The sequence below is a fragment of the Ochotona princeps genome, chromosome 14 (assembly GCF_030435755.1).
Source record: "Ochotona princeps isolate mOchPri1 chromosome 14, mOchPri1.hap1, whole genome shotgun sequence".
In the NCBI taxonomy this organism is placed as follows: domain Eukaryota; kingdom Metazoa; phylum Chordata; class Mammalia; order Lagomorpha; family Ochotonidae; genus Ochotona; species Ochotona princeps.
This window is the reverse complement of record NC_080845.1, coordinates 54,794,417-54,807,855: the sequence shown is the minus strand read 5'-3', so window position 1 is coordinate 54,807,855 and position 13,439 is coordinate 54,794,417. Positions and strand designations below refer to the sequence as shown.

The 13,439-nt window shown below is 49.7% G+C and overlaps 1 protein-coding gene across 1 annotated transcript; it reads right to left on the bottom strand.

Annotated features, from left to right (window-relative positions):
- Positions 1 to 7,827: 7,827 nt before the first annotated feature.
- GAS1 (growth arrest specific 1) lies at positions 7,828 to 11,070 on the bottom strand. Its single transcript, XM_058672690.1, has one exon. The coding sequence runs from the start codon at positions 10,203 to 10,205 to the stop codon at positions 9,147 to 9,149; it is 1,059 nt and encodes a 352-aa protein (XP_058528673.1). The 5' UTR covers positions 10,206 to 11,070; the 3' UTR covers positions 7,828 to 9,146.
- Positions 11,071 to 13,439: the final 2,369 nt, after the last annotated feature.

The window sequence follows — 13,439 nt, the reverse complement described above, 5'->3', positions numbered from 1 at the left end:
ACACACACACACACACACACACAGTAGCATTCAGAAATGAACTCAGGAGATCAGATGAAAATAAAGGAGATAACCATTTGCCTCAACAGGAAAAGGAGCAAAGAAATGCAAAGTAGAATGAAACCACTAATAGCTCAGCAAAATTCAAAAAATGAAGACTCAAGAAATCCTAGCATGAACTGACAGATGAAACATGTTTGACAATGCTGATAAAGAAAGGGAAGACTTTGCCACAGACTTTAGAGACTATAAAATGGAAGCAGGATTCATACAGTGTGATAGCAATGCCTTGGAACTTTAGATAAGCAAATGCTGTTTTATAAAGATATAGATCAACAATAGCCCAAGAAGTAGACTTTCTCAATAGATCACTGAACAAGAGAAATTTAAAATTTCTTAATTTGATGCAGCATATACTAGAATCTTACATTGAATGCCATAATTAAAACATTGCAAGGGTTACCACTGATGTTAACATACAAGAGGAATAGCATGTATTTCCAATTAACTGGGAATTCTAGCTAAGGCAATAAGACATGAAAAGCAATTAAGACACGTGTAAGTTAAATGCAAGTTAGAAGAATATCAGCAGTTTGCAAATTATGTCTAGGCTCCTAGAGGATTTCCAAGACACTTTTAATTGTCAGGGTTGGCGTGAAAGATTAGGGATAAAGGGGGATGGAGAAGGGGGAATATAAGGGATCATAGTAAAAGATCACATAATCCTAGAGCACTGTTTCCCTTTGCATTATGTTGATGTTTGTTTGCAGTAACGGAGTAAAAGCAATGATGGGTAAAAGCTGATTGAATGGCTGTAGTCCTGAACCCAGCACAGTAGCCTATAAGTCTTAAAAAAAAAAAAAAAAAAAAAAAAAGGAATGGCTGTAGTATCAAATTGTATGGGTGTTTCTCAATACTACGAATTTCCATGAATAACTTCATAGTTTTGCCTAACAGTGACTTTATTGAAGTAATAAAAAAAATTTAGTTTCAACCCTTACTGATATACACGTTCTTACTGTTCCATCTGATGAAATGGGAAATACAATGGGATGTTTCTGTTGCCTATTCACATAAAACTTTTCCCAAGAATAAACTCTTAGGTCTAACGCTGTGGCTGAGGAAAGCTAAGTTTCCAACTGTGGTACCTGCATCCTATATAGACACTGGTTCATGTCCTGGATGTTCCACTTCTGATCCAGCCCTCTGCTAATGTGCCTGGAAAAACAATGAAGGATGGCCCAATTCCTTGGACCCCTGCATCCATGTGGAAACCCAAAAGAAGCTTTAGGCTCCTGGCTTCAGACTGGTGCAGCTGTTGCGGGTATTTGGGAAGTGAACCAGTGCATGGAATATCCCTCATTCTGTCTCAGCTTTTCTCTATAATTCTGCCTTTCAAATGAAAATAAAATAAATTACAAAATATAATGAATTTTTGAATTGTTCAAGCTCTGAATGGGATTATACCATTTTTACCTGAAAGAATGTTTTTCACACTAGAAAATTTAACATTTATCCAAGATAGATATAATCCAAGGAAAAACAGAATTACTGCCAATAATGAAATATATACATTTTTATATTTATGCAAAATTCAGAACACCGTGAATCTTAAATCTTGCTAATGGTTAGTAAATTTATGATGAGATCAGTGGGATGTTAATAGATGTGACTTATTTAATATCATGAAGTATAATATGTGTCCATATTATTTTCATAACTCAGTTCAAGTGTTTTTCAAAAGATCAAAGCAGTATGTTACAAAATCACTTATGAGTAAAAGAGTCATTAAAATGTAAGATAGCCAATGGATTCTCATAAACTAGATTATGAAACATTCATTGATGTGGTTTCTGATTCCACTTTTAAACTAACCTTGAAAAAGCTACACTTGTCAAATATTGTTGCATTTATGAAACAAGAGTGTTTTTAGTTAACTGAGAGGGTATTAAAATACTCCACCCTTCACTAATTACACATTTAAGGCCAGGGGTGTGTGTGTGTGTGTGTGTGTGTGTGTGTGTGTGTGTGTGTGTGTATGGGCCCATAGGAGCTGACATTATGTAGCCTAGCAAAGAAGCTGCCTAAGAGGTTAGCATTCCATATCAGATTACCCGTTTGGGTCCCAGCTACTCTGTTTCCAGGAAGACAGCAGATGACAGGCCAAACATCTAGTCCCCTGTCACCTAAATGGGGCTCTAGGATGGAATTCCTGGGTCCTGGCCTCAAATGAGCTCAGACAAGCTTGTTATTCCAAGAGATGGAAGACCTCTGTCTGGCCCTCTCTGTCACTCTGCATTTCAAATAAATAAATTTCAAATAAATAAAGCAATTTAAATAGAATTCACAGACATATGTGGAAACTGTACTTTTTATTAAGCCAGATATTTAAAAGCTTTGCAAAAAAATCTAAAAAATAATGGTCCTGTCAAATGCTTTTATTTCCATTTTAGAAAACAGACTCATTATTTCACAAAAATGTATTATTTAAACTAATGTGTGATGGGTTTATTTTAAGGTCAATTTTTATAAACATGTTAAAACTTACCTGTTTTGATTTATACTATGATAAATATGGATACCCACAGTACATTGTATGAGGAAGACATAGATTGTTTAAATTGTCTTAAATTATTTATTAAACATTTATTTATTTGAAAATCTGAGTTACTGAAAGAGAGAGGGATAAACAGACAAAGAAAGAGAGAACTTCCACCCACCGGTTCTCTTCCCAGATGGCCACAGTGACCCAGGGCTGGGCAAGACTGAAGCTGGAAACCAGGAGCTTCTTCTGGGTCTCCACATGGATTCAGGACCCAAGGACTTGGGCCATCTTCCATTGCTTTCCTAGGTCATAAGCAGGGAGCTTGGTTGAAAATGCAGCATCTAAAACATGAGCCTGTGTGCATCCCGGATGCTGGCATGGCAGGTAGAGACTCAGCTGGCTGTGCCACTGCATCCACTCACCAAGTAGCATTTTAATAGCTGCACCAAACTCCCACACCTGGCGTGACCTTTCAGGCGTCTGTGATCTGGTAGCAATCCTTCTTCATGCTCCATTACCACTACCTCCTAATTTGTAATTTGGTACCTAGCTGTTTGTCAGGAGACTAGATCAGAAGTGAAGCAAGCCAAGCTCCCATCTGAGATATAGATGTCATTGCAAGGGACCACTTAACTGGTTGCATCACAGTGCCAGTCCATCATTGTTATCTTTAGCTTTAGCTTCAATGTCACCTTCTCTAAGAAATTTTCCTTCTTCTGCAAGTAAGACTAGGTCATCCTCTTCCGTACTTGTCATTCTGTGCTAAAACCACATACGGTAAACTCCTATCCTTACCATCAGCCTACCAGGGACAAGACAGTGGTGGTCATAAGGGTCTTGTCAATAATTGTGTGGTATCAGGAAATGCCAATGGAACTCTGTTTATATCTCTGTCACTGAGAGTTATACACCTGTGTTTTCACCATCACACAAGCCTACCCCAATGCTTGTTACAGAAGGATGCTTCAAATCCATGACAGGTGATGTGGTTAAGATGAAGGGTTGGGGGCTGGCACGTGGGCACAGCAGGATGTCAGCAGTCTATATACACATGCTTGTTCCAGTTCGAACGTCTGCCTTTCCAGGCTCATTAGCAGGAAGTTGGATCAGAAGCAAAGCATCCAGGGCTTGAACAGGTACTTCACTTTAAGATGTTGTAGCTATCTTTCATTGCTTTCCCAGGTGCATTAACAGGGAACTGAAAGGCAAGTGGAACAGCTGGGACTGGAACTGGTGCTCATAAGAAATGTTCATTTGTTGTAGGTCCTGGCTTAACCCACCACCCCACCACAGTGCTGTTGCTGGGTATAGAAATCAGCTAATAAGAATACGTATGTACACACAAGAGCACTGCGCGGGTGTCTGGAATATCTGAAAACTGGTATTTTATTGAAGATATCTGTGACCCCATTGAGTACATTCACCTGTTTGTGGATTCTAAGACCCTGCCTTGTTTGCTTAAGAACATACACACATTACCTACAGTCTCTGCCCACACCAAAGTTGACAAAATTTTTGGTCAACTTTACACAGCTAGAGGTGTAGAACCACAAAATCAGCCAAATCCCACTTGGGCAAAGGTCATGTCCAAAAGCGTGGGTGTGTGATTTATGACAGGCCCCGTGCTCCTGGAAGGAGGGAAGGAACAAGTGTGCATCTCCACAGCCCTTCTCGCTTCAGTGGCATGCATATTCCCCGGGGTTTGGAGGTAGCCCTCCAAAATATGAGCTGAAAGCTTCCTCGGAAAGCAAATCTTTCCCACATCCTTCCCTGCAGTTCCTCTTGAAGAGGTGTCAGCGTGGCTGAAAGAATGAAGTGGCTGCACATTGTTTGGCGGTGCTATTATGTGCTTAACATTTCCATAACAAAAGTGCCACTCGACTTCTCCCCGATTAATGCAGCTCGAGGGCTCTTGTCGTCCTTTAATAAAACATTGTTGAAATCATTTATTTAGAGTCCCTGGTTACTAGAGGGAGAATGACTATCTTTGTGCCAAAATATAGTGTATACAGTCCACTATTTTGTAGTAGATCATTCTGTTATTTAAGAAATTGATTAAATGGATGGCTTAGAAGGTATTTATGCTAATAGCACATTACTTATGTCATTCATATAGTCAAGGGTGAGCCTTTTCAACTGTCTTCCAGAGGCAATCTCTCAAACAGAATACAGTAGTGCCCAGCCTTACTTAACGCCAGGGCATTGAGACCCACTGGCAACGGAACCTGCCAGTAACTAGCCTTTGGTGATGAGAACTTCCTAACGGGATGTTCCCCAACAGCCTTGCTTTGAGACACTGGAAGAAATGGGGTTCATCGACACAGTTTCTGGTGGTCCCCAGTTCAAAGGTCAGTGACAAGTGCTGCAGGATTTTCTCACAATTCGGAAAACACATATTGGAGGTTGTAAGAGAGCTTTAGCTGTGAATTCAGCAAACTGCCGGTTTAGGGCCAAAGTTCCAGTGCAGAAAAATTTTCCAGACACTGCTTGTTATCTTCAAAAGTTCTCAAGACTTATTTGGGGGGGCTCTTTTCTTATTCCACATTAGCTATGGTGTAGTCCACTGGGTCAGGATGTGAACAAGGGCGGGGAGGGGAAAATCCATTACAGAAGATTTCTCTCCACACTCCCAAGGTAGCGAAAGAGAAGGATACAAGAGTGTCGCCATCCACAAAGATCCTGTCTGGGGCGCTTGGTGCCCGTGCACTCCAAAGGCCTTACAGCCTCACAGTTCCTTCGCAGTGTGGAGGTGATGGGGACCAGAGCTGCTTCCTTCCTAGTGGATCCTTGCAGAGATGCTGCGGAGAGCAGCCCATTCCTACTCCTTAGTAGGACGCATTTAATTCCCTTGCGGTTATTTTTTTCTCCACTCCCCATACATGTAGCACTCAAGTCCATCGCTATATATTGTTAAAAATCAACAGAGACCTTATGCTATGTCTATTGTGATTATCCACAAAAGCGTCGCTGCGTGCTCGGCTGAGCAGTGAAGCCTGAACCTCCTTCTATTTACTGTATGGTCACTGTCAGTTCAATGAACTGCCGCCTTGTTCTCCACCATTGTCCCACACTCCCTTAAACATTTGTCACTGAAGTGCCTCCAAAGACAAATAAACTGCCACCGAGAATTCAGACTCCCTACGTGGGGAGAAGGAGAAGGCCCTGAGGACACATGGGTCTTGGGTGAACTCCCCATGGCGTCCCTCTCTTCCCTGGGAGTCTGCTCTGCTTGGCAAGGGTTGCTAATGCTTACCCAGTTGCTCCAGAAAAAGCCACACATACCTCTTCTTTCTATGCTGGTACTGCCAGGAGTTCTGCAGGAGACATGTGAGCTAGCCCCTGTGTCCCACATTCCAAAGGGCTCCCTAGAAAGCTTGGGCTATTACAGATGTCAACATCTGTAAAAATCCTTTCTGCCTGGAAGAAACAGATGGCAACACAGAATTCCATAACCCACAGACCAAGGACCACAAGATCCCAACAACCTGTTTTGGAATTCACTAAATCTGTGCTGGAGTTATGTGTGTGGGGTGGGGTGGGGGGTGGGAGTCAAGGGGTAGAGGCATGAGCAGGCCAGGAACAGTATATAATTGTTTAAATTAAAAATGGGTCTCCAATCAGTGTACATTTTCTTCATGGAAGAAAGCAGAGGACCTCGGGTTCACTCCCCAAGAGCAGGCTGTGTTGATTTATTCCCAGCAGATGCTTTTGACGGGACCCTGTAAAACCAAGTCGTGAGTTTATTGTAGCAGTTAATTATCAGGCCTTTTCTGGTGCTAATGCCTTTTACTGTTTCCTGGGGGAAACTGGCTAGGACAAAGACTTCACTTTTCATCCAGAATGTGTTCAGATACCAGGAGAAGATGATTCAGATAGATTTAAGGAGAAACTGTGCTAACTTGCTGCTCTGTGAAAAAAGCAGATTTCAGTTACCAGTCTCTGGGAAGCCTCCGTTCATTTCCCAAAGCCACAGGACTGCCCCTTTGTTTTAAGTGTTTACCCAACCATTCAGGTGACTGGTCAGTGTCTACGCACAAGCCTGATGTTGCACGGTCTTAGATTTTCCTATTCCACACGTGGAGTGACCCCAGCCCTTGGTGCCCCCAGAAGAGTTGCCTAGAATCCCTCCATAAATGCTGGGAAATGAGTTGCTTAGAGGCAAAAGAAACTGCCAAAATAGCGGGTGGGAGTTGTGGGGGTGGGGGAGGAAGCTGGAAGGGGGGCTTTGTTAATTACTTTAGGCAGTCAAGGAATCTGGTTATGTTTTCTCAGCACATGTTAATATCAAATAAAAGAGACACCAGATCTTGCTAATCTGTCGACCCCTCAGACAGTTTATTTGTGGTGACTTTTAAACTCCTGACTTGCCTTCCAATCACTGCGTTTAAAATGAAAAGCTTTAAATAAACACCAGGAATAGAAGATAAATAAACTTTTTTCCCCCTTGCAAGTGCCTAGCTTGGCGAGGTTCAGGCTCAAATCCCCAGAGGACAGAGCGCTCTCTCTTTTGTGTGAATGTTTAAAAGATTTTCCAATGCCGGAGTTTATTCCTACTGCAAACATTTCTATTTACAAGGTCAAGTGTATCAGCACTCGACACAGCTTAAGAGTGTAATTATTTATCTAAGGGCGTTTGAGTGTAGATCAGTAGCCCTGGCAGAGGCCCAGCCTTCAGCCCACTGCTAAACAACTCCTCACAACAATATTACAAGCTCTGCTCATTGTTCCTCTCCGCAGAGTGTTTACTTTTGCTCGCCTGAATGTTTTGTAACAAAATTTGGTATTTTTTTTTTCCCACCAAAAGTGTGAAAATGACTTTGAAGTAGCCAGTCTCTCAGTCCTATTGGTAACAGATGTTATTGGCAGGTTTGATTGTATGAGAACGTGTAGTAAAATAGCCAGAGGACAGGCCTAGGAGTCTAGAGTCAAGAGCAAAGTGGGGTGGTCTGTGTGTGCATGGAGAGGTGGGGTCCCAGTAGAGAAGGCAGAGGGGAGAATGTGATGTCTGGGCTATACTCAAATGGTGCACAGGAGACACCTCAAAATCACCAAATACAAAACACCAGTGGAGGCCAATCAATGGTGTCTTTTTCAACTGCCTCATTTACAGATGTCTAATTATTCATTAAATTAAAGGCAGAAGTAATATCCCATATGTCTTGTCCCATAGTGTATTTTAATTCCAGTGGCTGGTTGGTGGGTTTTAGCGTCTCCTCCGCCCACTCCACCCCACCCATTATGGGATTCACCTTCATGTAGCCCTTGAAAATAATTACAACTGATTCATTATTTAAATTCTTTACTGATGTACACATTTTTAATAAAACAAATAGCCAAAACAATACCCAAAGCTGTAGTTATTTAAAAACATAGGACTTTTTTTTCTTAAATGATGTCTATAAAAATACAATGTTTAAGGCAGTTTGGAAATGCATTTATACATTTCTACAATGTCCATAAACTCTCTTGAAAAATAACAATGTTAACTTCAAATCTATAAAATACACACTGTACATTTCAGGACTGTTGAAGCTAAAGCACACTTCACCATGAACTCTGGGTTCTGATTCCTGGTGACCAATGGATTCGGCATATTTGGGGGTAGGGTAAGTGGGTAAAGGGGTGTCACATGGATGTGTATTTAAAACCTTTCATTTCTTTTTAAAAATAAATTATTTTTTTCTGAAGCATACAATTTATAAAAATGCTATATACAAAACACAACTGGTAACAAATCCCAGTTTCAATACACTTTATATACCAAGTACCAAGGCTCAGCACCCTGATAGGGGCGGAGGCATTAGAAGTTCTCCGCGTTTCAGAACATACAATTTCCGGATGTCAAGCACAAAAAAGAACCACAAGCATCAACAGAGAGACCTTCACGGATGGCAGTGCAGCGCTTTTTCCCAGCAAAAAGTTGCATTGTTCAACACCACAGCAACTCACCCTTCATCCCAAGAAATGTGCTAAGAGATCAGTGGTACCAGTGAAATTAAGGTCAAGGGCTCAAAGTTATCCAAAACTCAATTAGGAGTTTCTCTTAAGGCAGTCACGGCCCCCTACCCTCATCTTGACTCCCTGAGACTACCAGTCCCAGTGTCAAACAACTCCGGTCGCTGATAACCAAGACTTAAAAGCATGAATCAGGACTTCTCTGTTTACTTAGGAATGCAATGTCCTCACAGGCGACAAGCAATACAAATCGGTCAAGACCTGCGCTTTTGGTCCTCCTTCCCGTAAGGGGAAAAAAAGTGGGAATCAACAGTCCTCTTGGCAAATGCAACCCTTCTTCAACCCCATCCAGTGCTCCCAGCCCCAGTCCCTGTAAGCTGGTTACTTCCTTGGTCAACTGAGCCCCAGGGCTCAATCTTGTACACATTCTGCGAGCTGGGAGCCTCCAGGTCCAAGCCCAGGGACAAAAAGGACCAGCAAATCACCCTTGAGAGAGCAGTCCCAGGAGGTGAGAATGGCAGTGACACAGAACCAGCAAGGCCAGGTCCACTGGGGAGGGGTGGTCTCTGACAGCCCTCCCCCACCTCTCCTCTGTCCCTAATCCACAGGTGCCCGGCGCCAGTGCGGGTGCATGGGGCGCCAGGCGCTAGAAGAGTGGCCCCAGCAGCGACAGCAGCAGGGCGGGGCCGAGCGGGGTCCAGGCGCCTGCAGGAGCCCAGCAGTGGCCGCCACTGCTGCTCCTGCGCCCAGGCCCGTAGGGCAGGTCCCCGCGGCCGCCTGCCGCAGCAGCGCCGCCGCCCGGGCGCGGGACGCCGTCGTCGTCGTCCAGAGGCTGCTCGCCGCCCGCGCCGCCTGGGCGCTGCTCTTCGTCGTAGTCCTCGTCGTAGTAGTCGTCCAGGCCGCCGTCGGAGCCGCTGCTGCCCGGGCCGTTGCCTAGCTCGGCACCGAAGCACAGGCGGGCCATGTTCTCCTTGACAGACTCGCAGATGGGCCGCTCGAGGCCGTCGCACACGCAGTCATTGAGCAGCGCCGCCTTGGGCACCGCCAGCATGTCCTCGATGACCGCACGGCACTCGTCGGTGCAGCGCAGCCCGTTGAAGAGCTTACCGCAGTAGGTCAGGTATCGTGTGAGCGCCAGGTTGCAGCGGCTGTCGCGGTCACAGCGCCGCCGAGCCTCGGTGCAGCCCATGACCCCGCCCGCGCCGGGGCCGCCCGCGCCGCCCGCGCCGCTGCTCGTCCGGGGCAGGCACGGCTCAATGGCGCGCTTGGTAGACTTGCAGTTCTCATCCTGCGCGCAGTCACAGTCCTCCAGGGCGGGCCCGCGGCGTGTGTGGTTGAGCTGAATGAGCGCCGAAATGCAGTGGCTCGGGCAGCGCCAGCGCGACGACGACGACGACGACGACGAGGCGGCCGAAATCGAAGCCGAAGCCGGGAAGGCGGCGGCAGCCCCCGGCGCGTCGCCCCCGCCGCGCTGCGCCAGCACCGGCGCGCACGCCTCAGCGTACTGGCTGTAGGCGTAGCTGCACTCCGGCTCCCCCTGGCACTGCAGCAGCGCTTGCCAGCAGATGAGGCGGCGGCCGTGCGCCAGCCCTGAGCCCCGCGGCGCCGAACCCAGCAGCTGCATCAGCGCCATCAGGCACAGCCAGGCGCCCGGCACCGTCCCCGCGCGGGCCCCGCCGCCGCCGCCCAGCAGCGCGGCCACCATCGCGGGCAGCGGCGGCCGCCGGGCGAGGAGCGGAAAGGAGTCGAGGCGTGCGGCGGCGCGGCGTTAGTGGAGCCGGAGGCAAAGTTTGCCCAGGTCCTGCGCACTTCTGGCATGGGTGTCCTCATAAATCCATGCGCTCGCCGCTGCCCGGCCGGCCGGCGGCGCAAGGTCGGCTCTCCGCCCCGCGCGCGCGGGCTGCGGCCGGAGAATGGTGTGAGGAACCGGCTCCTGGAACTGCTGCAGCCACCGAGACCTGGCCCCGCTTCTCTACCCGAGAGCACTCCCCCGGCGCTTGGCGGGAGGCGCTCAGTGCAGCCCCGGGGGGCTGCAGGCCGCGGGGCCGCGGCGGGGCTGCAGGAGCGCGCGGCGCCGCGGGTGCATGATCCTCGGCTGCTGCAGATCCGTTGTGCGCGCCGTTCCTCCGTCCCGGGCTCAGCGCTGCTTCGCGTCGGCCGCCGCCGCCGGCTCCGCGGGCCCTCGCATCGCGCGCCTCCCGGGGCGGAGGGGGGGTGCTCCGGCGTCCGGCCGCTGCTGCCCGCCTTCCCGCGGCGCTGGCCGCCGCGCGTCCCCTCCCCCTCCGGCCGCGGCGCCCCTGGGCCTCGGCGCAGATCCCGGGAGCTCTTTCCGGAAAGCACCAGAAACTCGGCGCGGCCGGGAGAGCGCCTCCCGGGCTGGCTTCTCGGCGGAGCGGGAGAGCCTGCCGAGCGGATCGGCAGAGCCCGGCTGCGGGAACTCAACGCTCGCCGCGAGGCTTTAAATACAAAAGTGGGCCGGGAGCCCCCGCGTGGTGCCGCTGCGCCCCCTCATTATGCATGCATGGAAAAGCAAACAAACAAAAACATTAGCAACGCTCCTGCGCTCGCCGGCCCGGCCCGCGCGCGCTCCCGGCCGGCCCGCTTTCTCCTTTCTCCGCTCGCTGCACCCTTCGCTCGGCCCCCTTTCCCGGCTGCGCGAGATGCTATTGGTCCGGCCCGTTGTTGTTGAAACTTTTTTTTTTTTTACGAGCCGCTGGAGTGGGCCAGCGGGTGGGGGAGGGCGAGGGGCAGCTCACATTCAGGCGTTCGGGATTGAAAGGGCCGGCCCGGGAGCCCCGCCGCGGCCCGGCTGCTCCTCCTCTTAAGGAGGCGCAGCCACGAACCCCGCGCGCGCTCTGCACCCGCCGCCGGGGCGCGGGGCCGCTGCGGGCGTCCGGCCCAGCTCTGGTTCTTTTTGTTTGTTCTGCACTTTAAGTTTTGTGGATTTTTTTTTTTTTAATGTACTCGTTCCCGCAGATCGCCAGGTTCAGAACTCGGTTCCCTATTTGGGGTGGGGGGGTGGGGGAGTGACCCCTTCCCCGGCGGTTGGGGGGCGGTAGGGGACTGACCCTGGGGGCTTCATCGCCGGACCCCAAGGTGTGGAGGGGGGAGCGTGGAGAGGCCGCACGAGGTCCACGGCTCACGCCCCCCGCACCGCTTTCCCACTGCAGCAGAGAAAGCCATCCAGCCCCAGTCGTTTCCCAGTGAGGGTAACTTGCAACGTGCGCCCCGATGACGCGGGTAAGGACAGCTGCCCCAGATCTTGGGGGGACTAAGGAGGTGCTGAGCGCTTCGGCGCCTCCAGACCCCGTCCGCAGGCACAACCTGGACCTGGGAGAGCGGGCGCCCCCCAGTCCCCGGGGCGCGGACTCCGGGCGCTACCTTAACTGCGGCGCTGCGCGGGCCTCGGCCGCCAGAGGCAGCGGGCGTCTGCGGCCTGTCAAACGCGGGCGCTCCCGCCCCTTTCCGTGGAGGGACTATCAACTCCATCTGTCACCAGCATTCAGGCGCGCTCTCCCCAGAGGCCAAGGGAATTTGAAACGGCCCAGGTCAGGGCCGGGACTGCCGCCTTCCTGGGGAGTCGCTGGGTCCCCCAACAAACCTTAACTGAGCCCGACTGGGGTTAGGGGGCCTGGGACAGCCGGAAGCCCGCCACAGGTAAACGCGTATGTTCAGACATACACGAGGGGAGTGCCAAAAGTTCGAGGGAGATTTTTTTTTTCTTTGCAGATGTCGAAATCCATGCATCAAGGGGGAAAAATGTATTTAAGGAAAGGGCTACGCCTGTTTCAAAACCTCTAACACCAGAGTATGCTTTAATTGCGTCTGTTTTCAAGAACCCCCCTACTGGGATTCCCTTGCTGGAAAGGTTGCAGCCCAAGGATCCCCAAACCAGGAGGCCCCGAATTGTTCTTTGATATCCTAGTCCGGCCGGGGTGGCTGGGACACCTCCACTTCTTCTTTGTGACCCAGATGCCTCGCAGGTGGGGTCTGAGGCCAGTTAGGAAGGGACACATTCAGGGACATCTTTAAGGTGACTGATTTCCTTTGCAGAATTGGGTCTCAAACCTCAGCCAGCAGGAGAGCCACCTGCAGGCCTGGTTGGAAATCCCTTCGTTTCTGGGAGATTAGAAGGATGGGGTGGGTCTTTAGTGCGGTGAGGGTGAGGCTAGTGGAATCTGCATTTCCGTTAAGTTCTTAGGGTATGCTGCGGTTGGCTTGACGACTAGGCCTTGGACACCTCTACTCTCGAGGTTAAAATGTGTTTTACCTCCCTCCCCAAATTATATATATAAAATATAACAGGCAGAGTGGAGAGGGAGAGCCAGAAAGAACCTCCAGCAGCGTGTTCACATCCCAGATGATGGCGACAGCCTGGACTTGCACCAGGCAAACGCAGAAGCCAGAAACTCCTTCCAGCCGGGTCTCCCACGTGAGTGCAGAGACGTAAACACTGGGGCCAGCCTCAACTGCGTCAGCAGGGAGCAGGGTGGGAAGTGGAGCAGTCAGGCACGCCAGCTGGCCCTCTGAGGTGCTAGTTCTGTGAGATGCTGGCATAGCAAGTAGCAGCTCACTCTGCCACAGACAGCCTGGGGTGTTTTGTTTTGTCTTTCCTGAGGTGCTTCGTGGACTATAAAGGCTGCTCCCTCCCTGGCTCATGGCGGTAGCACTGGTAGCTTGAGGGACTGTGCGTCCCTTTTGTTCCCATAGAGCTCGCATTCAACCACCGTGGGCTGTGTTTTCTACTGTCTCCGAGTGGAAGCAAACAAAACCCCTTCTAGGCTGTACTCTGGTAACTATCCTGGATCTGTGGAATTGAAAAGCTAGCGTTCACTCGAGAGTCCCTTCTCTCCCGTTCTCTTCAATTCCTTGCAGTCAGGAGCCATTTTGCTCTTTGACCCTCAAGGCCACCAATGACTGACATCTTGCTCTCTCATTG